We start from the raw sequence: 27,442 nt of genomic DNA, 5'->3' as shown, positions 1-27,442 counted from the left end.
GGATCAGCTTTTGCTTGGTAACGATCATGTTTTTTTTAGAACACAGTTCTTATAAAAAACACAAGTCATTTTTTTATTTGGAAAATGACTATGTCCCTGGGGGTTGTACCTCATATTGTGGCTTTGACGTCAGGACTTTGGTTACTCTGTGATGTGGTTCAGTTTCACCCTCTGGGACTCATTAGGGGAATGCAGGAAGATTCAGAGAAAAGACCAGGTTTGCTTTGGACTCCAGCCAGCAGAAGACAGAACAATGGTGAATGAAAAGTTGGCTAAAAGACAGACACGGACAAGATAATGTGTTCTCACTTGTTTGTTTCCAACGCCTCTGTGAGGATGAATCTAAAATAGCTCAATGACTCTCATACAGTACCATGTTTTTTTTAAAGAACTAAATAAGATAAATACACTGGTCTCACAGTGTATTTGAGAAGACATTAAACCCTTGGAGAAACAATCAGTTGAGATCAGTGGCAGACAATTTCGACTAATCTAGACAGTCTTGTGCTGCCCTGCAGGTTTAAAGGGCAATAAGTAAATAAAAAGCCTTGGTTTATGTTACGCTTACTGTCAGGGACGGATGAACCTTGAACCCCCACGAGGGCCCCTGGGCCGTGACTTTTTGCAGGGCCCCCATAGCGCATGTGCGCGCGACATTTTTGTGTTTTTCCGTGTTTTTATCATGTTTTAACCAGATCAATGGCCAATGAAGGGCCCCATGCCTTTTCAGGGTATCAAACTTAGCACAGCGTGGTCCAATTTCTCAGAAGGGCCCCTGAGAGACAAGGGCCCCTGGGCCAATGGCTAATTTGTACAAAGCAACTAAAGTTGCAACTCCTTAAGTTGTATGTAATGTAGCCTATTTTTGTTGAATATTTTAACAATTTTACGTTATAGTGTTTCAGTACTGTAGCTGTAATGGAATACAATCACACAGATTAGAATTAAATAACAAGCGCCTGGACCTGTACAAAGCCTAAGTGTAGTAGTAAATACTTTTTTGGACACTGACTTATTTGTGTTATCCCAAATGTCAAATTAGCCTTTGTGATTTTGGTGGATAAACTATTACCTCAAGAACAGATATACAATTAGATTTCAAGGATTTATATTTAAAAAAATAAGAAGATGTCTCTGCCTTCTGTTCCCAGACAGTGTTTTTGGTGAAAACAAGCTATATTCATTCCAGTAATTAAAGAACGGAACATCGTGGTGACACACTTTTCCCCCTGATGAAAGCAGAGACTAATTTCTTTCTTTTGGTGTTTATACGCGGTCATGGAGCGAAATATTCTGTAGGTCTTGAAAGATTAGTAAAAATGCTCAAAAACGGGCTGGATTGGCTATGTAGTAAACTCATTCAGCACCCTCCCATATCCATACCTACCCTCAGCCAGATCTAAACCATGCCTCTCTAAACTACCCTCAACCACACCTATCTTGTTCATATCATATTCTTCCAAAACATGGACAGTCGTTGAGCTATTTCAGATTCATCCACGCAATCTAAACTATGCCTAAACCATGGCCTAAACACAGCTGGCTCTGACTGCTTATTCAAAGAATATTTTCCTGTAAACTGCGGGTCAAAGTGCTAACATTACAGATCTGATGGTGTACTGTACAGTACATACAACAACAATATGGAAGGCAACATTATCGTCTGTGTCGGGTGGAAACCTCATGTTAAAAACTCAGGATTCAAATTAAAAAACTATAGATCTACAAGCTCAAAACGTTTGAGCTTGTAGATCTGCTACTTTTGATGCTTTTGTGTGACGCTGTAGAGTGCACATGCATTGAGCCTGTCAGAAATGGCAAAAAAACAAGTGTTTTTTTCTAACACGTTTTAGTGGTAGATCTTGGCTTACAATTGGGGAAAAAAAGGGCTCTTGGGCTTGAAAAGGTTGGTTACCACTGCTGTAGACTGTGTAGTATGATGTAGTATGGAATAGGGCGTTAGCATTTGTTTTGAATTTGAAACAAGGCAGTCCTGGCACCGCAGAGCGATGTGAAGTCATCGTTGGAGTTGCATACCGATAGGCCTGGAATTGTAAATTATCATGACGTCCTTAATTGTCATTGTCAACATCACACAACACAACATCACACTGTCAGTACCTGCTATTGTACCCATCAGTACCACCATAGTACTTATACCAACGCTAGCATACTTACTGTATGAGTAGTACTACAGTAGTATGGCATCAAATTGATAACTCAATAGGGTGTGCACATGCATAAAGTGAGTGGCAAAGTGAGTTTAACGTTGTTTATCTCCATTATGGACATAAGATGGACACAGACAGACACACACACACACACACACACACACACACAGGCAGACAGACCTCTGTGGTTCTTGACATGTGTGGGGACAGGCAGACAGACAGACAGACAGACAGAGATTCAATGCATTTACTTAGATGCAACCTGTACTTTATTTTAGATGACATCTGTAGGCTTGGCCAGTTGGAAAAGGAAGGAGGGGAGGCGGCCTTGCGTTGGAGTGAAGTTCCAATCGTGTTGTCCCGAGTCCCCTTGAGCCCCCCCCCCCCCCCCCCTCCCTACATTATTGAAATGGGCGGTCTGGAAAGACTCGCTGTTGTGTGCTTGTGTGTACGCGCGCGCGTGTGTATGTGTGTGTGTGAGTGGCTGCCTCAACTGACAGCGCTTCAAGCTCTCAGTGTGACAAGAGCGGACCGTTATTATTGCTGTTGACTGGAGCCTGGAGGAGGCAATCATAACTACAAGCAATCACTTCTTCTTTCTTTCGTGTGATTGATTAATTGATCACTTCGGCGGTACGATAATTAATTAACAACAACAACAAACAGCCGAGAGAGAAGATGGGGAAAGTGGAAGGAGGGATGAAATGTGTCAAATACCTTTTGTTCGTCTTCAACTTCATATTCTGGGTAAGTGCGCACGTGTGCTGCATTATCATGATGATGATAATGATGATGCTGATTGTAGGAAATGAATATAGGCCTAGTGCAATGTGCATGAATGATGTGCAGAAAGAGCAAGTGCATGCATGCCGTCCATCATCCTCTGTAAGGCAGCTCCAATCGGATTCGGAACCCAAAGCTCTAGAGTTCCGAGTTAGTTGAGGGATGAGTTGAACATGAAAAAAGCGATTTAAACGCTTGTTTTCAATTCAACGCGTCGGTTATATTTGCTTGCTATATGTAAAACATCTGAGAGCAAGGGGAACGGGGGGATATCCTTACTTTTGGATACGATGTGCGGAAAAGGTTAAAAATCTATGAATACGATATTGGCCAAATATTGGCCGGTGTCGTCATCCAACTGCCGGCAGGCGAGGCACCCCACGCTGTAGGACCTGACCTCATCTCAGCAGAGAAATCTACCTCTGCTCTGCAAGTCTGCATGCATGCATGTGCTCTCTCTCTCTCACACACACACACACACACACACACACAAACGTACAGAGAGAGAGAGAGGACCACGCGTTCTTCCACCTGCCGCAATGAGTCAAGAAGTGATATACATAACATAGGCCTACTTGCAGACAATGTTTACATTGTCGTCGACTCGTCGGGTTCTTTATTTAGCAGCACGCTGTCTCGGATCTGTGTGGCGCGGAAAGGGTGACAGCCAGGCCCAGAGACTAGAGGAGAGGAGAGGCTGAGTTTTTGGCTCGCAGACCTCAAATCAGATTTTCCACAAGAGGAAAAATCCGCCCCTTCTTTCCCTCACTCTCCTGGTCGAAGCGTGTTTTTGAAAGGAAGGCTGGGGAGAGAGAGAGAGAGAGAGAGAGAGAGCGAGCAAGAGGAAAAGTGCATGGAAACATAGCCCAGCAGCACTTGGCTCTCCACTCGTTAAACGACATTTCAGAAATGAATGACCGATACAACTATTAGTTATACCGCGGCCCTTCAAACGGGAACCATGGGAATTATTTGGCATTGCAACAACTGCTGCCACTATAGCGCTGCCTGTCTTAACAAACAACTATTAATGATTAGGTAGGCTATACCAGTGGTGGAAGATTCAGTAGGCCTACTGACATATTATATATATATATATATATATATATATATATATATATATATATATATATATTTGCCTCTGAGATGTAGTGGAGTAGAAGTAAAAGTATTGGAAATTGGAAATACAAGTACAAGTATAGGCCTACAGCTTTTATGTCATAAGGACATCCACATTAGATGATTCTTGTCAGGGACCCCCATACAAGCTGTGCATTGTTGTTCACACTTTTCAAAATCAATTCAAAGTGATCTACAAGCTCACAACATGCCAACATGTTATTGTGAGTGAGCTCACTCACAATAACATGTTGGCATGTTGTGATCTACAAGCTAGCTTGTAGATCGTCTATTTTTAGAGATGTATGGTTGAAGTAAGGACGCTGATTTTGATTGTATACTAATTCATTTTGCTGGGGACCCACTGGAACCCCCTCAATGACCCCCTTGGGGGTCCCCTGACCCCACTTTGAGAACCACTGCTCTATCAGGGGCCGGAGACACTGTCAGGTGGATGTGAAAGGTGTGTGTGTGTGTGTGTGTGTGTGTGTGTGTGTGTGTGTGTGTGTGTGTGTGTGTGTGTGTGTGTGTGTGTGTGTGTGTGTGTGTGTGTGTGTGTGTGTGTGTGTGTGTGTGTGTGTGTGTGTGTGTGTGTGTGTGTGTGTGTGTGTGTGTGTGTGTGTGTGTGTGTGCGTGCGTGCGTGCGTGCGTGCGTGCGTGCGTGCGTGCGCGCGCGCGTGCGTGCGTGCGTGCACTGCATGCGCCATGTCACAGATTTGTTGTTGCACAGTATAAGTAGTAAGTACAGTAGCTCCAGTATATATCTTTTATATATCAGTATATTATTTTTGAGGGGCACTAGCCCCCCTCCTATGCCCAGCTTTGAGTGTTTTTGTCGGCGATGGATTTAGAAGGCGTTTTTAGAATGGGCCTCTGGTCTAAATGGTTACGTTGTGGGTAAGGTGTACTGTATGTCACACACAGATGCACTGCACATATGCTCTTTGCTATTGTATTCTTTGACACCATCACTCCCAAAGCTCTGCACAGATATCAGTGTGCATTGGTTTACGATGAAGTCAGGGAGAAAGGTAGTCCATGCACCCAGTGGCGCATCGGGTCATATCGGTATCGGTTGAATATGCCAGTCTAACCACCAATCCGACACAGGGGTAAAGGGTTGACACTATGGCAGGTAAATTAAATGTTGAGACATGTGGAGTCTGCTATAAACACAACACGAGATATATAGCTAGATAGCTATAAACACAACATGAGATCACGACACGTATATCGGTATCCGGTGTCGGTGTCGGCTAACACAGAAATTGAGGGATCGGATCGGAAGCGAAAAAAGTGTATCGGGACATCCCTAATTCAGACCCAAATGACCCCTCCCTCCAGCGCCTATCCATGCACCCCCATCCAATTAGACTGAAGTTTAGCCTCCTTACATCGCAAACCTGTTCTCTCACTCTCTCTGTGTGTGTGTGTGTGTGTGTGTGTGTGTGTGTGTGTGTGTGTGTGTGTGTGTGTGTGTGTGCGCGTGTGTGTGCGTGTGTCCGTGAGAGAGAGAGAAAGAGTGTGCACTCCTGTGAGTGGCTGTGCACTCTCCTGTCTGTGCAGTCTGCGTTCTGTGTGCCACAGTGTGCTGCTCTCTCCCTCTCACTCCTCTGAAGGGAAGTTCCTTTGTGTGTGCGTGAGACTTTCCAACACAGCATCTGCCCAGTGGATCAGGCGCTGAGTGGCGTGAATGGCCCCATTGTGACACCAGGACAATGGCATAACTTCAGTCTGCTACGCTACCCCTGCCCGGCTGAGCAGAGCCCACTGGAGCGACCCACGCCGGCCCGTTAGCCACCCGGACCCCCCTCCTCCCTCCCCTACACCAGGATTATGCTATGCTAACATTAGCGCGGCAACAACCACCCAAGGGTGGGTGGTGGTGGGTGCGGGAGAGAGGTGTAGTTGAGGGAAAGTGGAAAGGGTGGTTGACTGATGCATATGAGCTATACTGTAGCATAGACCAGGCTACATGGTAAATGGTGCATTTATATATAGCACTTTTATCCAATTCGCTTTACATAGATGTGCATTATACATAGGAAACCATGCAGGGCACCAACCTGCTCATCGGGAGCAATTGGGGGATCAGAGTCTTGCTCAAGGACACTTCGACACTAACTTTGACAATAATGACACTAACATGACATCTAAAGGGAAAGCGAGGACTACAGCCAGGAAAAAAGGGTCAGTGGGAGATTGAGGGGATATCCACAGTGGCTGAATGCGTCGTCGCCCGCGCATGTTTAAGCAACCGCGCGCGTGCGTTGTTAAGGCAAAAGGGAGACAGTTGGCTGGGGAACCACCTGACCTAGATAAAAGGGAAAATAGATCGGTATGGATAGTGTGGGATATCAGGTGACCGCGTACACAACAGAGCAATGGCGGTGTATTGTTCCTATATGATCTCTTCCGTCCACATCAAGCAGACCCCTCAACCTCGCCACCGATACCTGTCAGACGGTCACACTCACAAAGACAAACCCCTCCTCCTCCGGCCGTTCGGCAGTCCACATATAGCATCAAATGAAGGCCTTCAAGGTTGGACTGTCCGTAAAGTAAACCCTCTGCATGTGTTGCCTGCGGTTTATGCTTGGTTTCGTTCCGCGTGGGTGTAGCGCACAGAAAACTGCAAGTATCCAACTCGGGCTTAAGTGTTCATGATGTGTGGGTGGACAGACGTGGTGTGGGTGGACAGACGTGGTGTGGGCTGCACTTTACTTGTCATCTGATCTGAGCCTCTGCTCTTTCAGCCGCAAGCGAACACTGATCCCCCCCCCAACCCCCACCCCCCACTGCCCATCCCATCGCGCCCTCCTGACCCCCCTCTCTCCTAATCACTTCATCTCTGTCTCAGCCGTTCGTGCCCCCAGCCCAACCCCACACCACCCTACCCGCTGCTGGTGTACAGAGGGATAATGAGACAGGGGGGGGGGGGGGGGGGTGAGGAGGGGCAGATATGGTTCCCGTCAAATCCACTCTGCGAGCGAGCCCTCCTCACATGGCAGGACTTCTGTATGTCGTTCATCACGCCCTAAGGCCCCTACTATAAGCTGTCAACAGATGAGAGACTTCACACAACCAAACCACTCAACTCACACAGAGGAGCAGAGACAATATGCTGACAGACTCAGATATGTGTTCAAGAGCAGTAGCAGAAGTAGTTTTTGCCCACGTGGAAGAATTATGGCCAGTGTGGTGTCTGGTCTTATACCTTCAGCAGCACACACGCAACATTTTGTCCTTCAACTGAACACAATGTTTCTCCTGTGTTTACAAATGCTTTAAATTTCCCGTCACTTGGTCACTGGTATCTTGATATAGTGAAATTCCTCCCGGACTCTGTTTCTATAACTGTCACTGACATAACCCAGGCAAAGGCTTGTGTGCTAGTATGATTCTCTAGTAGTTAAACACCTAGTGAAAAATATGTTTTTCACTTTAGATCATATCTGTGGTGACGTGGTCATCATAGGGCATACCCAACAATAGAAAAAAATACATTTTTGTGTACTATTTTTACATCAAAAGTCCCTAAAAAGCCTATTTTAATTACTTCCTGTGAATGAAAACATGCTGCGTGATGACATACGTCTTCTCTCATGAATATAAATTCATCTGTTTGATTCCCATAGACGCACGTTCATTCAAACACACCTGATTTTAATTACAGAGTCAATTTAAAGCATAAATAACAATGCTTATTTCTAAAGAATAGTGTGTAACAGAAGCCTCGTCTATTTATTTTTTAATGTTGAATTTCATAATTTGTAAATATCAATGCAAATTGAAAAATGTAGGTGAAAGACTTCATTGTAAGCATGCCATATTTAGAATCTTTATCTTACCTTTCGATATGCCATAACATTTATATAATGATATCAAATATGCTGCAGGGCCTGGTACTCATCCCTGAGGAATGTCCCGACAGTATATGTGTCTACTACATCCTCCCATGCTCCCTCCCACCCTGCTATCCTCCACCACACTACAACACAATGGGATTAACCCCACCCATAATAATTACCTTGCTCCTATTTTTCCTTTCACTCTTTCCCTAAAATGACCCTTTCCCTATTCTGAAATTAAGCCCGTTTCTAACTCCCTAAAACACCCACTCCACCTCGCTAATTATGAGCATGCGTCTTCAATGTGTATGTGAAATTCATATAGGCCTATCCAATATCATAGCTCTATCATTATTAATCCATAATTAGTCCATTATAACGGATTTGCTCTCACCAAGTAAGAAGTATTTGCATGAGGCCAGCCGCTGGGATAACGGAACAATCCCTGTCCTCATGGAAATTCTCTTAAAAAAGCAGCCTTTTTAACTGCACTGTTAAAAACGTTGGGGCTTTACACTGTAAAGGAAGCTCAATAAAGCCGTGGACCAGAGAGTTCCATCCATGTCCATGCATATAACCAGACTTATAGAGTAACCTCAGAGCAGTTGGGAGAGAGAGCAGGCAAATGAAGACACACCCTCGTCACGGCAAACTCTGCTATTTCTATCAACGTTATTCGACGCATAGGTGCTGGAGAGGAGGTCATTTGGGTCTGAATGTCCCCGCACTATTGGGGAATTATTATTATTTTTCTTCCCGACCGACGCTCGTGATCTCTCTAGCACCGTTTGTTGCGCAATTGTCATTGTGTTTTGGCTGCCGCTGCATGCTTGCCTCGCCGCAATGACCATTCTGGCTACACCTATACATGCAGTATAACTGCAGCTGCTCTCTAGTCTCAACTCTCAATCTCGAATATTGTCCCCCCCACTGTTACGTCCCGACGGCACCACTGATTCGAGGAGTGCAAAGGCTAGAAGATTGTTTTTCTCTGTCACCGAACAAGATGCCACGCAGACTACTCCGTAGAGTTCTTTGTCACCGACGACACAAAAAGACGTTTGGTCCCCCCTTATATTATCCTAATGACTTTGGTCTCTTATTCTCTCGTTTCTTCGCTCCCTTCCCTCTTTCATTCTCTCCCTCCTTCATTGTTGCATCTCTGTTCCCCTCCTATTGTGTGCCAACAGCGTAGTCACAAGGACACAGTGGGCCTTTGTCCCCCTTGGGTGAGGTACGTGGGGACTGGGGAGAGAGAGGGGGTGCAATGGAGTAGAGAGGAGGGGTGAAACAAACAGGCGGAGGTGGAGGCTTGGAGCTGAAAGAGGAGGGTGTAGTAGTGAGTTAGGAGATAGAGAGAGGCAGCAGGGGAGTTGGGTGGTGTAGGGTGGGGGTGGGGTGCGTCTGTCTGCATGGTGTCAGTCGGGGTATAATGGCGACAGGCAGGCAAAGTGGTGGTGGAGTGAAACAAGAGGGGAAGGTAAAATATAGTAATGGAGGTTAATGGGACCTTTGGGAGAACCGTGGGGGTCTCTGTGGTGCTGTCACTGAGTTGAGGATGTACTTAGCACGGCGGCTGCTTGCTGCGCTTTGGGATTTTAGCCCAGCCACCAGGCAGGCAGTAACCTGTGTGCTCTGGTGAGAGGTTGAAGTTTGGCGTTGTTGGTACTGTAGCAGCAGGGAGGATCTGCCCAGACCTCACCCGTTCTGAAGTCCTTAATATACAGATCTACAAGCTCATAATGTGTTGCAAAGTGCTGCGTCGTGAGTTTGTGGATCAGGTATTTTTTATATAAGATATAAGATATTTGGTGTTGATAAAAAAAAGAAGAAAAAAGGAGCAGACCTGCTATTATAGAGCCCTGGGGGTTTAAGTGGTTAAAAGCATCCACAATAGTACTTAGGATTGGCCGAAAGCAGGAACAGCCCTCAACCTTATTCAGTTATCATAAACCACCTGCTCCTCCATATACTCACCACCAGACACACACGCATGCATGCGCGCACACACACACACACACACACACACACACACACACACACGTATGCACTATTCGCCCTGCCTCCACCCTCCTTAATGCTGCACCACCGTCCGGCACGCCATCAGGTGTTCCGGACAAATACCAGCGTTAACCGGATCCAGAGTTTTGCTCTCTGGGCCGACCCAGCCAGGTCCAGTCCGTCTGCAGTGCATACCCCGCAGCCAGGCCCAGTCAGCAGGTCCAGGCCGTCTGCACAGTGCATACCCCCGCAGCCAGGCCCAGGCCGTCTGCACAGTGCATACCCCCGCAGCCTTCAGTTGGTCATGCTTTACAACTCTGGATGGACCGGCTAATGCGGCATCTCCCCCGCCTGTTCGGCTGTCCCATACATCATGGTCCATGACACTAAATCCTCCGGTTCTGGAGGAGGCCTGCCTCCAATGCCCTGTCGTGTTCTCATGCTTTACTGCCTGGCTACTGGCTCGTCTTCAGGACCACGCAGAGTAAAATATAGCCTATAAGTTCCTTTGGACCTGCAGGAGAGGAGAAAAGAGGAGGAGAGGAGAGGAGAGGAGGGGGAGAGGGAGGAGAGGAGAGAAGAGGAGGGGAGAGAATGAGAGAAATCATAAGATAAGGCCAGAGAGAGTTGAAGTAAAGAAGAATGGAAGAGCAAGGATGGAAACAGGAAGCGCTGTAGAGCTCTCAAAATGGAAAGAAATATTAAACAGCTTTACAATGTCAACAGATTATTTTAACAGCGCGTAGGTAGTAGGTGAGAGGCACGCACATGCTGCACACAAGTACACATTCGCAGGCTGACTGCATCAATTCTGAAAAGTAGGACAGAAGGCGACCATGTGACATGAAGCACTGTCACCCAAATGCTCTCTCTCTCTCTCTCTCTCTCTCTCTTCTCTCTCTCTCTCTCTCTCTCTAGATCTCTCCATTTGGATGAATCATTTTATTTTCTGCACACGCACACACATTAAACAGGGTGTTGTTTGGTTGGTCTGGCCTGAACCTCTTTAGACTGGATTATCCTTGGTTAGTTTGGTTGGTTTATTTATCTCAGTCATTTACAATACAGTTGCACATTCAGAATGAGGGTTACACAATTACAGTTTGACTGAAAAGGTTTGGGCTGAAGACGAAGCTTATTATGCCCACCTTATTAATGATTCAAATAATAAAATGGAAAATAACAAAGAAACAAGAACAAAAGCAATGGGAAAACTGATTCTCTATAGTGCTGTTGCTTCTTATATATCAATGATAAACAGAAAAGACACATTTGGCTTGTATTCCTTATACTAGTTACGCCGACATACATTTAGCTTTTTTAAATCGTGCTTTTAAGTGGTTGCTTCAAATATAGTGTATATTTTTATTATTGTTTACTTTTACTGCATATGTGTCCTGTGTGTCCTCAGGGGGCATGATGGGAACAGATCGCTGATCACTAATACCTCTCAGCATCGATCTGTGATACAGTGGAGAGAGTCCACGGGCCTTATTCAGCAGGCCTCTGTGTCCCCGAGAGAATCTCATGTCTCAAGCCGTCGTCTGACATTCGCGGTCGGTCGTCTCGGGCTACACGGCTAGAGGCCGAAAAACACTGGCTTCAAGGTCCATCGATCAGCCTCTATAGGGTCATATACTGTCCTGGTTTTAGCAGACGTTGTCCTTGTCAGAGGCACGTTGCAATGTCTGTGGTTGTGGCAATGTGGTGCACTGTAGGGCCCGGTTTTGACAAGCCTGAAGGTTGTGGTAACAATTTGCGCGAAAGTTATCTGTAATGGTTTTGAGTGTTTGGACAACAGGCGAGTGATGTAGTTCTCTCAGAGTCCTCATTTAACTTAAGCAGGTCTTATTGAAAATAGTATTGCTTAAGTGGAAAGGGCAGAGGGCCAGTGTGGAAACTCCATGCCGCCACCGGTTACTTTATTTATGTGGAAAGAAAAACTTTTAGAGAGAGCGGGAGAGACTCAAACAGGAATCCAGGCTCTCTCTCTCTCTATAGGCCTGAATAACATGTTCCTTCCACTGTGCTTGTTTTTAGATGAATAGATTGCAGCCTTTTATGATGAAAGCTTCATTCAAATTAACGCGGTCCCAGACATGCTATATGGGAAGCATGACATTGTATTATGAAACCCCACACACATTTCTCAGAACATAAATTATGATCATTAGCTGTCCGGAGGAAACTTCATAACTTTATTCCATAAATCAGTGCTATTGAACACCCTTTACGTCTGTGTGTTGTTTCGAAAATATTTAAGCCATGGAAAGTAGTAAAAAACGCATTGGGCAAAACCTCTTAACTCCATTGGACCCTCAAACTGTCTGCTAAAACAGCTAACTCCACCACCTCTCTCCTTCTCATGCAAGTAATTGACAAGATCTAAAGTCACAACACCAACTTTGATGAGGCAGTATTGCATAGTTTAAAAAATATAAGGTTTTATTCATTTCCTTAAAACGTATATTTTTCATTTCCTGAAAAATGAACATTTTGGAGTTATGATGAGGTTTCCTCCGGACAGCAGAGATATACGTATACGTGATGTCACCGTACATTGTCCAATCATATGAAGGCAATTATATTCTTGGGCGTGTAATTCATTGTCCAATCAGACGATAGAACAAAACATACTTTGGGTATGTCATAACCCTGCACAGGTATATGGACTAGTTTAATAAATCCCTGTGTTTCTGTCACTGTGGTTCTGTGTGTAGTTGATGGGTTCTCTGGTGCTGGCGGTGGGACTATGGCTGCGCTTTGACCCAGAGACGGTCTCTCTGCTCAACGGAGACGGCGCTCCTGACACCTTCTTCATTGGTGAGTATCAAAGCACACTTCGGCCAGATTGACTGTTGTATTTTCGGTACAACACCATCCATCGTACACCAAAGTATAAAATAGGGCTTCAGTGCTTCACCCCGGTGGTCGTTATAAGACATGAGGCCGATGCAGAAATCATCCATTGAGAAAGTGCTGAAAGTGATAAACATATTAAAAGATTTCAAGGAGGTAATTGATTATGACCACAGTTAGTTGACCTCAACTATGACTTCTGACATCGGACACACTCATGTCCGACCCCTGTTTTATATGATCCAGTTAGGAACGGCGCATTATCGCAGAGAAACGTCCTCATGTGTTCCTCCCTCTTCTCCGTTATCATTCTTTGTGTTCCCATGCATGCACAGGCGGAATAAAGGCTTATTCATGCTCCAGTTTTAGACGGTGTTCAGTAAAAACAGAGAGATGTGGTTGGGTGAGCGGTGAGTCGCATATCACCGAAACGGTGTTTAGTAAAAACAGAGAGATGTGTTTGGGTGAGCGGTGAGTCATTTATCACCGAAACGGTGTTTAGTAAAAACAGAGAGATGTGTTTGGGTGAGCAGTGAGTCATTTATCACCACGGCGTGACGTCAAGTTGTTTGGTGGTCACCTAAAACTGAGTATGAATAGAACGAAGGGAATATTCCTCACAGTATATGTGTGATCCCATGCAGTGTGAGCGTGTGTGTGTGTGTGTGTGTGTGTGTGTGTGTGTGTGTGTGTGTGTGTGTGTGTGTGTGTGTGTGTGTGTGTGTGTGTGTGTGTGTGTGTGTGTGTGTGTGTGTGTCTGCGTGCGTGCATCGTGCACGTGTGTGCATGTGTCATTATGATGAGTTAGTAGGCTATATGGCATATACTGTACAAACAGGATGGCGGATGGGTGTCTCAACGTGCAGATAAATGTTGCATGTCCATGTTGATCATGACTTCAGTTCAGTTCTTCAGTTCAGTTCAGTTCAGTTCAGTTCTTCAGATAAATGTTGCATGTCCATGTTGATCATGACTTCAGTTCAGTTCAGTTCTTCAGATAAATGTTGCATGTCCATGTTGATCATGACTTCAGTTCAGTTCTTCCACTGTGGGTGTGGCTCTGAACCAACGGCAGGAAAACTAAATACGTGCAGGGAGAGACCACAGCGGCACTAAACACCTCTCAATCATTCACACACACACACACACACACACACACACACACACACACACACACACACACACACACACACACACACACACACACACACCACCCAGCTGGAAAGTGAGAGTGGAGAGAAAGAGAGAGAGAGAGGGGGGGGGGGGGGGGGGGGGAAGAGTGCAGCGTCCATAACGGTGTCAGGAACCGTGCCATTTCTGTATTCTCGTTGTGTTTTCTAATGTTGTTTGTTGGTTGTTTTGTGTTCCTGAGACTTTTGTGTATTCCTTGTATCTTAGACTAGTTCACCTACAGTATATACCTTTATGTTATGTCTCATGGTTTCCTCTTGTTGCTTCTGTTCCCTGTCTTGTCTCACCAGTCCTGTGATTATAGCCTATGTTATGCACCTGTCCTTTTAGTTCTAGCCTATCCGTTTGATCAACAGTCTGAACAGCCTGAGCAGTCCAACAACAGGCATTAGTCCGACACGCTATCACAAACCCTAACCTAACCCCAACCTCACAGGGAAGCCACGGGTGAGTCTTAACCGGCCCCGCATGTGTCGGACTGTTAGTACGTCGGACCAGCGTACTGTATACGCCCCCACGAAGAGAGGGGCTGGAAGGATTGCCGCGGAGCGATCCGCTGTGCGACGAGGATTTACTGTGCTCTGCCTACCGGGTCCAAACTCAAACGGGCCTGAGGTGCCTCAAGCGAACTTTGCAACGTTAGGTAGAAAACTGGGTAGCATCAAAGGTCAGACAACAAGGTCAGACCACGCGGGCACCACTCAGTCTGTAGCTGCTAGAGTGATCTGCTTCTTTGGTGGAAGCTAATGGGCATCCAAATTACTACAGAATATAAAGCCCATGCAGCACTAATGGTTCCCAAAGGTCTGCCCCGGACTCAAACTGGTGAAAATAGCTGATCTACTTATGCCGCCTCGTTGTGAGCTTATAGATGTGCTATTTTCACTACTTCTTAACCCATTTTGACCTGAGATCAGATTCTAAAAATGTCTTCTACATCCTGACAGTTTTCTGAAAAAGCTATGTTTCTATCTATAGCTAAAGCATAACATAATGCTAACACCAAAAGGGGTTACCGCCCAAAATGGGTTTTTGTTTTCTAATTTATGGAATTTCTTTGATTTATCTTTGATTTCTTCATGAAATTACTGGCAAAAAAAATAAATAAAAAGAATAATTGAATTTCTTTTTAATTCATGGAAAATGTTGCTTTCTAAAAAATAAAAATAAAACCTATACACATAGCTTATAGCTCAAATCTAAAGTGACTCTCCCAGATGGAATTGGGCTACAGCCAGAGAGCTCTGGCGGTGCTCAGCTGTCACTAAGTAAATCCATCCTACTGTACTAGTACTACAACCGCTCCCAGCTGTCTGTCTGCCTCACAGCATCTGATGATGTCACTTATGTTAATCGCTCTGCGTTAATGCTAAAGTTAGACCTCCTCATCCCCTGCTTAATACTTGATGTCTGAGTTCAGCCAGTTCACCATCTTCTTCTGTGATGGATGGATGGATGGGCCTGATAATCTTGTAGTAACTTCATTATCTGTGCATGCTGCGCATTGCTGTGCAGGATGTGTGTGTGTGTGTGTGTGTGTGTGTGTGTGTGTGTGTGTGTGTGTGTGTGTGTGTGTGTGTGTGAGAGAGAGAGAGAGAGAGAGAGAGTGTGTGTGTGTGTGTGTGTGTGTGTGTGTGTGTGTGTGTGTGTGTGTGTGTGTGTGTGTGTGTGTGTGTGTGTGTGTGTGTGTGTGTGTGTGTGTGTGTGTGTGTGTGTGTGTGTGTGTGTGTGCGTGTTTGCATGCGTGCGTGCATGCGTGCGCACTGTCCACGCTGTATATGTGTATAATGGTTGTTTGTGTCCAAGTGAGGGCTTAGATGTCTATGTGGTTTCTGCTGAAAGGGAAGTGGTCTTGGTCAGGGTCCTCAGAGAGAGGAGCTATACACATGGCTTTGACAGGGAGAGCCATCACCCAACCCCTCATACAGCTCTGCCTTGGGAAGCACTCAGCTCTCTTACCATAGCTGTCTGACTCCTGTGGCATTAACCCATTAAGACCGTGCCCGTTTTGACCGTTTGGCTATGAAAACATAGCAGATAGACAAGCTCATAGAGTCATAGCGCATCACTACTTATTTTTGTAATCGTGAAGATTTGTGCAATTTTGTAAAGCAAAGATTTTTAACTAAAATCTATATCCGGGGGGGTCCCTGGAACAACATATTTTGAGATGAGGGATCTGCGGCCAAATACAGAGGTCCTTGACGTGAAATGGTTTGAGCACCACTGATATACCGGTATAGAAATAACAGGTTTTTAAGAAAACTGATTTAGAAGACATTTTGTAGAATCGGTCTGAGCTCTCAATGGGTTAAGCCTAGTAGTTGCCTGAAAATAAGTTATTTTATGTTAACATGCACTCGAGCAAACAAGGTAGGAGCGCACACCAGTAGTGGGGAGGTGCTGACTGCAGGAGATGTTAACATGCACTGCAATACATTCATTGTAAAAATGGCTGAAATATCTTTGTGTATTTGAAATTATTACACTACAAAACAATGCATAACTATTCTATACACTTTAAAGCTTTTAAGGTTTTACATTTCACATTAATACTGTAGCTACATCTTAGTCTTCTTTAGCCATACAATTATTATTAGGAATTAAGAAGAAAAAAAGCTCTGTGATGTTTAACGCTAGGGCTGTCAGTCTGTCTGTCAGTTACTGGGATGAGACTCAGCGGAAACATACGTCAACAGTTGTAGGAAGAATTTTAACTATTTTAAATTTCCAGCAAAGTGAGAAGCATTGAGAGCATCTCACCAGGATTGTCAGCATTGTTGGAAGAAGTTTGTACTTGCTATGTAGAAATACTCTATTCTTACTCTAAAGGTGTTTACAGACAATATTTATATATAGGGTCGTCGTGCACATCGATAGCTGCAGGCGTGTGTCTCACAGAGAGCGCAAATTAACGGAGAATGTTTTTAGCAGCGATCGCTTCCTCCGTGGAGTAACTAAAAACTCCCCTTCTCCCACACAATGACAGGAGTGGCAGGAGTTTTCACAGCTCTGAGGTCATCCATTATAGACGCTATACGCCATGAAATCAAGCTCTGCAGCTACAAGAACATCTTTGTGTCGATTTGTTTTTTTAAAAAGGCCCTGTATTGCTTTGTCTTTGTCTGTCTCTCTCCATTTCACCCAAGAGGCCATAATCACCTGGGGAGACGATATGCACTCTCTAACCCCTATCCTCTGCAGAGACTTTTGCCTAGCAACAGGCCCCACCTGTGTGTGCATGTGTGTGTGTGCGTGTGCGTATACACCCAGGTGAACCTGTCAGCTGAGTATAGGTATACCCTACAGATACCTTGCAAAAGCTAAGAGACGCTTTGGTTGTACAGTTTGTAGCAAAGCTTGTACATAAGTTACGAGACCTTTTGGTTGCACTGCTTGTGGCAAAAGCTTCTAAGACCCACACAGAAGAAAACCCTTTACCTATAGTTTTTGTGGTAAAAGCGCTAAAACTTTATTTTTCTTGCCTTGATCAGCTTAACCACCCACCCCCCCCCATTCTTCCCTTTCTGTATTTTTCTTGTAAAAAATCACACGATGGGAACTATGCACAAAAAGCTAATTTCACCCACTTTTTTACCCGTGAATAAGATTCTGATTCTGATTCTAACCACGTCAGTGCACTAATAACAGTGCTTCTCAAACTTCTTTGTCTCAGGTCACCCTTGTAAATAACGTAGCAATTTCATCCAAACCTCTGAATTACATTGTTACTTTATAGAACCTTACATGTATGTCATATTACAGTATACGTACAGTAAATAGGTAAATATTTCCCCCTAACATACAGTATGTGTCACGAGGAAAACTGGAGAGAATAGTAGTTTCCATTACGACAGATTGAGAATAACTTCACATTTATTTAACCACTTGAACCCAAGTGTAACTATTATGGGGCAAAATTCACCAAAAATAGCAGATCTACGAGTGAGCTTGTAGATCAGCTATTTTTGGCAAGGAGGTTTGGTGGTCTGTTCAACACCAACAAAAAACAACACAAAACCATATAGCACAGAACAACATATCACCAAGACAATACATAAACATGAAGTCCCCACTGTACCATCCTATCGGTGGGGCAGTTTGTTTAATGCCGCGATGGCTGAGTGGACACAACTACTACTAAAACTGACTTTTTTCCACCCCAAGGAACTGTATCTCTTGGTGTTGAGGGTCCCGGGCACAAAATCCTTTCAAATGGCAGTCCGCTGCCTAATATGTATCAGTTACACACTTAAACATTTATTGAGTCATGGAAAGATCAGATTGAATCAGTGTGTACGAAAACACCGTCTAAGATCCTTCAGTGCTAGTAGACGGATTCTGAATTTGTTCTTCACTTCTTTTATATTATTGAGTGTTTTCAGTACTAAAATCACAACTGCTGCAACAACTGAATATTTGTTCAAAGTGTGTTGGACAACCACTTGAGAGACAACTCAGACAAGACAAATTTCATTGTGAACTGACAATAAAAATCAGTTATTTGGGGGTCAGTTGCATGAAAATGTTTGAGAACCACTTGTTTAATGGGTGGTCATTCAGGCAATTGACATCACATTTTATTTTAGGGCACTATTGTGATTGTGTTGTCTACTCTACATAATTATATTGTGCTGCTGGAGTGTCATGCTATATTCCAGTTGTTATACTGTGTATTGTGGTCATTGAAATCGTGGTCATTAAAACTAATTCCAAATTAACATAAAGCCCCGATGGCGCCAATGTTTGGAATTTGTTCATCTCAAAGACAGTCACACTACAGAAATATCCCAGTCAAACAAATGTCAAACGTCTCCTGCGGCCTAGGCTCTAACCAGCCACCCTTTAAAGTTGAGATGGTCTGTAGATTCTTTAGTCCACTGATTTATTGTGTTTTCTTTTTTTTTAGGTCTGTCTGTCTCCTTTTACAGTTACAGTTCAATCCTGTGCTGCCCTCTTCTGGTTTGGTGATGAAATACAATGTTAGATGAAGCAACAGTGTAGTGCTGCTGTGTTGGGAGCACTGTCACCATATTTTGCGGGAGAAATAAGCAGCCAGGTCTATGAAAACAAGCACAAAAGAAGTGACTATAGGCCACATGAGCACATTAAACCTGTATACCATTTTAAAATAGCCAATATACCCATGTCTTTCTGCAGGCGTGTACATCCTCATAGGAGCTGGCAGTCTGGTCATGTTGGTGGGCTTCTTTGGCTGCTGTGGAGCCGTTCGAGAATCCCAGTGTCTGCTGGGGTCGGTAAGTCCAAACACCACATGACACATACGTACGCACGCACACACCAGGAAATAACCACATTTACATTTCATATTCAACTCGTCGTTATTAGGGTCCATTTACCGGATCAGAAATGTGTGAAAAGTGCTTTGTTCTTTGTGCCTATTTTTTCCAGTTCTTTGCCTGTCTATTAATCATCTTTGGAGCGGAGGTGGCAGCCGGGGTTTTTGGATTCTTAAACAAAGACAAGGTAGAAGAATGATGTTATTCATACTAAATTTATAATGCACACTTAGAGCAACTCAATACGTTGGGAAATCCTTTCTAGGACTCCACCTAGAGCTGCAACTATCGATTATCTTCATAGAGATTGTGCTATTGATAACTTTTTTGAATTTGATAATCGAGTGCAGCAAATGAACACATTTTTTTAATATTAAAAAAAAAAAATTGATTACATCGATTTGTCTTGATATCAACTTGAGCCCTATTGTATACTTGTATAATCATTGTATAATTTCATTAAAATCTATTGTGTTATTATAATGGATTACATCTATTAGTTCGATCAACTGTTGCAGCTGTAATAATGCCATCCATTCTATCTCGCAGATCATCGAAGATGTCCAGAACTTCTACAAGGAAAGCTACTTGTCAGCTAATGATAATAGCACAATGCTCAACTCCTACCACAGTGTGGTAAGTTTTGGGAAACTAAAATCAAATACGGTCATTCAAGGGCTATATTGCATCTGGCAATATTATTGTCCACTCTTTTTTGTATGTCCATGGCAAAAATGTAATTTTGACAAAAATGCCCACCGCAAGTCAGCATGGTGATGAAAATTTTGAAAGTTTGAGCAAAGCTTTAACCACAAAACGTACAAGTAAAGGTCTTCCCCTCACATCAGATATTGAAGCCTTTTCTACAAAATGTACAACTGTTTTGTTCATGTGCCACATGGTGTGCTCTGTCTGTCCGATATGCTGTAGCTGAACTGCTGCGGAACCAAAGAAAGCCCCTGTCCCACTACTGGTCCCACTACTGATTCGCCATCAGAAACCAAGGTGAGAGCTTCTAGAGAACAACACGTAACTCTGCTATGTTACAAACCACCCCTAGTTTGCGTTATAGGGCAGTGGTTCTCAACCTTTTCAGGCCGTGAACCCCTAAAATAAGCATAATATTTTAACTGGGGACACCCCCCCCCCCACCCTGACAAGCACTTGGAATTGATAAATAGTGCATTTATATAGTGCTTTTATCCAAAGCGCTTTACATAGATTGTGCATTACATTCACCCATTCACACACACATTCGTGGAGGAGGAAATGCACCAACCTGCACATCGGGAGCAATTAGAGGTTTAAAGTCTTGCTCAAGGACACTTCGACACTACAGCAACTCTGGGGAAGAGTTCCGGGATCAAACCCGTTTCCCATTCGGCCGCTCTACCAGCCACTCTACCGCTGATCCACTGTCGCCCAAATTGTAGGAGTTGAGGCATTTAGTTTTAACTCAGTTCCACAGATAAATAGTGTGAACATACCAGATCTACAAGCTCACAATGCTCTGCAAGCGTTGTGAGCGTATTTGTCGTATTTGGCGATTTGACCAATGTTTGACCTGCGTTCATCCGGCTCTAACGAACCACCCAGTTCTTCAGACAGGAGGTGTGGGGCCATCGCTCTTATTAACTGCTAAATGTGTTTATTTTATTTATTGAGGCCACATCATCAGAGCTCACTGTAACATTGTACATTGGGGTTTTTTGCAGGACTGCGAATCAGGCATCGAGGAGTTCTTCAACACTAAACTCTACATCATTGGTTACGTGGGCATTGGTATTGCCGGAGTCATGGTGAGTCTGCAGTCTGCATGTGAGAAGTATTGTAATGCCACACTTTCTCTTCTGCATTTTGTCTTCAGACTCAACATTACTTCTCATATATGAGTGAAACTGCCAGGACCGTTTGTTTATTTTTGGAAAACTCTTATTTGACGCGAAAGAAAGTCTATGTGGGAAAGAAAGTGGGGGAAAAAACGTGACCGAGGTAGGATGTATAAATCATGTCAATAGAAGAGAAAACTAGTTAAGAGCTATACAGTGTGAAATTATAAAATAAAATAAAATAAAATAAAATAAAATAAAATAAAATAAAATAAAATAAAATAAAATAAAATAAAATAAAATAAAATAAAATAAAATAAAATAAATATTGATGCTGTTCTTAAGCAGAGTAGAAGAGAAAAGCAGAAGAGCTGTACAGTGTGATATTGATGCCGTTCCTAAGTGTGTCCATTCTCCGTCCACCAGGTAATCGGGATGATCTTCAGCATGGTGCTGTGCTGTGCCATTCGCAACAGCAGAGAGGTCATTTAAAACCTCCACCCCCGCCCTGGCCTCCACCTCTGACCCTTGAACCCTCAACCCCCCCCCCCCCCCCCCCCCAAAAAAACACCCCTGAAGCCTTGAGATCAAATCCCCTGCAGCACCATTATTTTAACCTATTTCCAACCACCTAGAAGTGCAGGAATCAAACCACTATGGTGCTTCCATCACTGACCAATTGAACCCTATATAGTGTACTTCAGCCCCCAAGGGCCTACTACTAGGTCCCCTCCTCTTTCACCAACCTTTTATGACATGCACAGGATAAGGACGCTAGGGTTCAGTTAGGGAACACAAGCACACACGTTATATTTTTACTAGCAAGGACACAGGCTCAACCGCTGCCTGCCGTTTAGCTTTTCACTCACTCCACACATTTTTAGCATTTTCCTCAGGAACACTTGTGCAACTATAGTGTATACCACAACATTCCACTGAGATGAGCATTCACCTATAGTCCACAGTAGGGCTGGGCAATATGTTCATATTATATCCATATCGTGATTGGAGACTAGCTTTTCTGGTTATAATCACTTAAGCCCTATTTGACTTTGTTTATCATCCTTAATATTATAATATCGTCACAGTCAATATCAAGGTATTTGGGCCAAAGTATTGTGATATTTGGTTTTGTCCATTTCGACCATCAGTCCTAGTGTCGGACCTCCCACTTGCCCAGGCACCCGCCATCTATGCAGGGGACTTCAATTGCCAGCACACTGACTGGGGATACTCCCACACGACACCAGACGGAAAGACGCTGTGTGAGTGGGCCTCCAACGCCAACGCCCAGCTCCTGTTCGACCCCAAAGAGCCACCAAGTTTCCACTCTGCAAGATGGAACACCTTTACCAACCCAGACCTCGCCTTTGCTGTGTGCGGCAACAGCGACCCTATTCCGGAGAGACGGGTCATCGATAGGTTCCCCCGATCACACCACCGACCGTCTGTCATAAAAGTGCCCTCTCTGGTGCAGCCAGTAGAGGGTAAACCTGTCCGTAGGTGGAACTTCCGGAAAGCCAACTGGGAGGCATTCACTGCGGAGACAGAGAGATCATCAGCCCGTCTCCCGGACCCGGACATCGCTGATGTTGACTCAGCCTATGCAGCCTACTGCGAAGTGCTCCTAACTGCAGCAAAGAAAACCATCCCACGCGGCTTTAATGCGAGATACATTCCGGGCTGGGACGAAGAGTGCAACCACCTCCTGCAGGAACATCAGCAGGCTGGCTCAAGGGAGGATGTGGACGCGACTGCAACGGCACTACTCAACAAGCTGGACACCACCCGAAGGGCCAGATGGACTGAAACTGTTGAATCAATCGACTTCACCCACTCCAGCCGTAAGGCATGGCAGGTTATCAACCAGCTCACTGGCAGGAAAACAACACCCCCCAAGTGTCCTGTTACAGCAGACGCCATTGCAGCCCAGCTCCTGAAGAACAGCCAATTCCAAGGTGCAGATAAGAACTTTGCCCGCCTCACACTGCGCGAGGTATCTGCCCTCTCTAGGGCACCAAGTGTTGAGGCTGACACATCTGGAGCCTTCACAACAGCTGAGTTCAGAGCGGCCATCGACAAGCTCAAACAAGGCAAGTCCCCGGGGCAGGATAACATCCATCCAGAGTTCATGATCCATCAGAGCGAGACAACATCTACCTGGCTCTGCTCCTTTTTCTCATCTTGCTTCCAGAGGTCCAAGCTGCCGAAGACCTGGCGCCGTGCTGCTGTTATCGCCCTGCTGAAACCAGGCAAAAGTGCGGAAGACCCCAAGGCCTACAGACCCATCTCACTGCTCTGCGTGCCATTTAAACTACTGGAGAGGATGATCCTCAGCCGCATAGAGCCAGTAGTAGACCCACAGCTCCCCAGGGAGCAGGCTGGTTTCCGACGGGGCAGGTCAACGGTGGACCAGGTGACACTACTCACCCAGGACATTGAGGACAGCTTTCAGGCCAACGAGAAAGCTGGAGTGGTGTTGCTTGATCTAACGGCCGCATATGACACTGTCTGGCTCCGTGGACTTCACCTAAAGCTGCTAAGGACGATCCCAGACCGGCATATGGTGAGGTTTATAATGGAGATGCTGTCCAACCGCAGTTTCATCCTCAGGACCAGCGACGGCAAGAGAAGCAGATTGAGGAGATTGAGAAATGGGGTGCCACAGGGGGCTGTTCTCTCACCACTGCTATTTAACATCTATATCCATGACATTCCGGAGACAAAATCCAGGCAATATGGTTACGCTGATGACCTAGCAATCATGCTGCGTCAACCAACATGGTCAGCAGTGGAAGACGGTCTTAACCTGGACATGAGCACCTTGGCCGACTACTTGCGCAAGTGGCGTCTGCAGCTCAGCCTTGGGAAGACAGTGTCTGCCGCATACCATCTGTTCAACAGAGAGGCAAAGATGGAACTGTCGGTGTCTGTTGACAACAAGCGCCTAGAGCACCAACTAGCCCCCAAGTACCTCGGGGTTCGGCTGGACAGGACACTGTCTTACAAACAACACCTGCAGGAAGTAAGAGCCAAGGTATCGTCAAGGGTCTCGCTTATCCGCCGCCTCGCTGGCACAACTTGGGGAGCCTCCGCCAGGACACTACAGATCTCCACACAAGCCCTGGTGTTCTCTGCTGCAGAGTACTGTGCTCCAGTCTGGAGTAGAAGCCCTCACGTGAGGAAGATTGACCCGGTCATCAATAATGCCCTTCGTATTGTAACTGGCTGCCTGAAGCCGACCCCTGTGTCCTACCTGCCAGTCCTAGCAGGAATTGCCCCCGCCGGCCTTCGACGAGAGGCCGCAACCCTCGCGCTTGCAAGGAAAGCCCAACAAAACGACTGGCATATTCTGCACGAAACAACAACTAAGGCAGCGCCCCCATACAGACTTAAGTCCCGTCACCCCTATAACAGGAGAGCACAAGACCTGCTTGGTTCCATCCCTGAGGACCTGTCTACAAGGGCATGGCTGGCAACCACCTGGAAGCGGGAATGGGAGTCGGCTGAGCCCACACGCCTGCACCGCTACATCCAAGACCCGGGAGACGGAGTCGAAGGAGAATATCTACCACGCCGGCACTGGACCCTGCTAAACCGCCTCCGTACCGGGGTCGGACGCTTCGGATCGTCTATGAAGGAGTGGGGCCTGGCAGACAGCGCAGAATGCGAGTGTGGCGAGCCCGAGCAGACTGCGGACCACATCATTACCACCTGTCCTCTGTACAGACCTCCTTCAGAGGCTGGCCTCTTCCAAGTGGGACCAGAGACAATGGCGTGGCTTTCGGACACTGAGCTGGACATTTGACGAAGATACACGAAAGAAGAAGAATCAGTCCTAGTCCACGGCCAAACGGGCCAATAATATAATATCGAACTCTCTCTCTCTCTCTCTGGCACTGGCCCTGCAGGCCCTGCGCGTTTGTTGTCCACCTCACTAAATGTAACATGTAGCACCGAGGGGGTCTTCCAACATAGCCTTGACCCTGACCCCTCCAGCAGCATGCATGGAGGTCTGTCAGGAACCAGGACCTTTTAGCTAAGGCCGGTGAGTGATGGTTCAGTTGAGTCGCGTGCGTGGAGAACATGATAACACCAGGCGGTATCACGCGACACATTCTGAAGTTTAATACACACGCAGAGAAAGATGCCGTGGCAAATGTATAGCCTGTGATACTCCTGGGAAGAAAGCAGCTGAAAGTGGCATACCACACACACACACACACACACACACACACACAGAGAAATATTATGTCATACGACACCGAGAAGACACTCCAATACGTTGCCTGGAATCCAACAGAGACACCCGATTGGTGGACGAGAGTGGCGAGAGGCAGGATGTGGATACCGAAAGCTCAGATTATGTTTCCACCATGCTCTCTCTCTATCTCTCATATACTGTACAATTAGTGTTCATCATCTCACTGTGTACAGTACAGTACAGTACAGTACAGTACAGTCAACACGGCTTGCTTCCTCTAAGAACTGCCGTCGGTGTCTCCAGGCTTGTTAGATCTTTCTCTGCTATACACACACACACACAGACCACCTTTATCTGCTGAAGGGTGGGGGTCCCTCAGGGGTGGGGTTGCTTGTGTTATGTAAGAGAATGACAGTACTGTACATTCAGACCCCCAGATACATTTACAGACCGTACAGAGACAGTCATCTGTTCTGTCAAAACTTACATCTCTTTTAACCACACGAACCCTAGCTATAACGTCCCTATTCTGGGCATGTCATAATAACCTGAACATTCAGATATACAAGTTCCAACAGTGCGATGTGCGATGTGTATATTGTGTATATTGTGTATATTGTGCTATTCTTTCAATCTAAGAGATGTGGAGAAAGGAGGGGACCAATTATTATAGCCCCTGCGGTCAATGGAAGTGGTTAAAGTCAGTGAGTACTGTTCCTGTGCCTTATCTTATATCACTAGATCACCCACATATATACAGTACGTCTCACCGGCCTGGCTGTAAGGCCCCATCTTGACGACAACGGCGTTATTGGATGGTTGGAAGTGAAAACCCTCCTTCCAGAGTGGAAATCTTTGAAATCGCACCGCCTTGAACCGTCTCCGTGTAAACGTGCAACGCAGGGCAATCTGCAAAGCACACAAACGTTGTGGCTCACGTCGTCTCACGGTGCAGAGCTGTAGAACCACGCTGGTTTGGTGAATGTAAACAACAAACTGCTTTTGGCGTAACTGGTCTGTCTGGCAGCGCGTCACTCAGAATATGAAGTGAGAATGGAGCGAAAACCAGTGGTTCTCCACGGGGTGCCCAGCTAAATGATACATAGTTAAGAACCAAATGGACCCTTATTGGTCTGTAACTCAGAGAGTGTACGAATAGAACGGAACCAAATGGACCCGTTAGGGTTAAATGTTAAATTAACATTGATTTTACAATATCAATGGCATTAAATGGGGGATTGTAGCCTAATCCATGTCAAACTGAGCGGCCCTTGAAATTAAAATGGTTGAGAATCACTGCTAGGGCCGTAGAAATCCCTTGTCCTTGTCCAAAGTTTGAGAACCACTGGTCTAATCATGACCTGCAGAAGTGACACCAATGTCCCTTTCACCTCGTCAACTTAAATAGATATTAGACTGGTCAGATGACGTACTGTGAGCAACTATAGTCGGCAATTCCATTCAGATGGTCAAGTGCAGTACAGTGTATCTGTACAGCCACGCAGTCATCTCATTTATTTCATTAGACCTACTGTTACTGACCAGAGCAATGGTTCTCAACCTGTGCGCCAGTCCCTCAGGAATATATACTGTATATAGGGGTTGGTGTCCAGATGACAGTGAAGTGACAATTTAAGGACTTTTAAGAATTCATTTTCTTCTTTTTTTATCCCACGATTTTTTAAACACATTTTTTTCACCTAGTGCCAATTGTCTAACTAATGTAATCCTGGGTGCCCCCCACCCCCCTCTGCCAACCTGGAGAGAGCAACGGACTGACCTCATGCTATCTTCAATTCATGAGGAGTTCAAGCCGCTGCTTTTCACCTGACAGGGGGGAGACCTTTTTAATTCCCCATAAAGACAAAAGGAAAAGCAAAAAAGGCCATTGTTGCACCAAAAGTAATCGGCAAAGTATAAAATCAGGTCAAACATTGTCCAAATTGTCAAATAATATAATAAAGAGGCAACGATTGTGAAAATAGCTGGTCTACGAGCTTGTAGATCGGCTATTTTCACAATATGTAGTCGAGTAAAACAAATGTAATGCTTCAACTCCTGCAATTCCAAGTGCTTATAAGGGTCGGCGGGTTCCCCAGTTCACATAATTATGATTATTTGGGGGGGGGGGGGG

At 45.3% G+C, this 27,442-nt stretch overlaps 1 protein-coding gene across 1 annotated transcript; it reads left to right on the top strand.

The window, feature by feature from the left end:
* The first annotated feature begins 2,664 nt into the window (after positions 1-2,664).
* Positions 2,665-21,661, top strand: LOC308314930 (CD9 antigen-like). Its single transcript, XM_080762742.1, has 8 exons — positions 2,665-2,918; positions 12,646-12,748; positions 19,136-19,233; positions 19,388-19,462; positions 19,825-19,911; positions 20,206-20,280; positions 20,991-21,074; positions 21,531-21,661. Exons 1-8 carry the CDS (start codon positions 2,850-2,852, stop codon positions 21,594-21,596), a joined length of 657 nt encoding a protein of 218 aa, XP_080618868.1. The 5' UTR covers positions 2,665-2,849; the 3' UTR covers positions 21,597-21,661.
* Positions 21,662-27,442: the final 5,781 nt, after the last annotated feature.

The sequence above is a fragment of the Protomyctophum bolini genome (genome assembly GCF_963924005.1).
Source record: "Protomyctophum bolini genome assembly, chromosome: 5".
NCBI classification, from domain to species: Eukaryota; Metazoa; Chordata; class Actinopteri; order Myctophiformes; family Myctophidae; genus Protomyctophum; species Protomyctophum bolini.
Note: the sequence above shows the minus strand (reverse complement) of the source record. Positions and strands in the feature narration are given on the sequence as shown.

Coding starts and splice junctions, on each gene's coding strand:
- LOC308314930 (XM_080762742.1), top strand. CDS start 2,850: ATGGGGAAAGTGGAAGGAGGGATGAAATGTGTCAAATACCTTTTGTTC. Junction 19,234..19,387: donor CCCAGTGTCTGCTGGGGTCG/GTAAGTCCAAAC, acceptor TATTTTTTCCAG/TTCTTTGCCTGTCTATTAAT. Junction 21,075..21,530: donor TTGGTATTGCCGGAGTCATG/GTGAGTCTGCAG, acceptor TCCGTCCACCAG/GTAATCGGGATGATCTTCAG.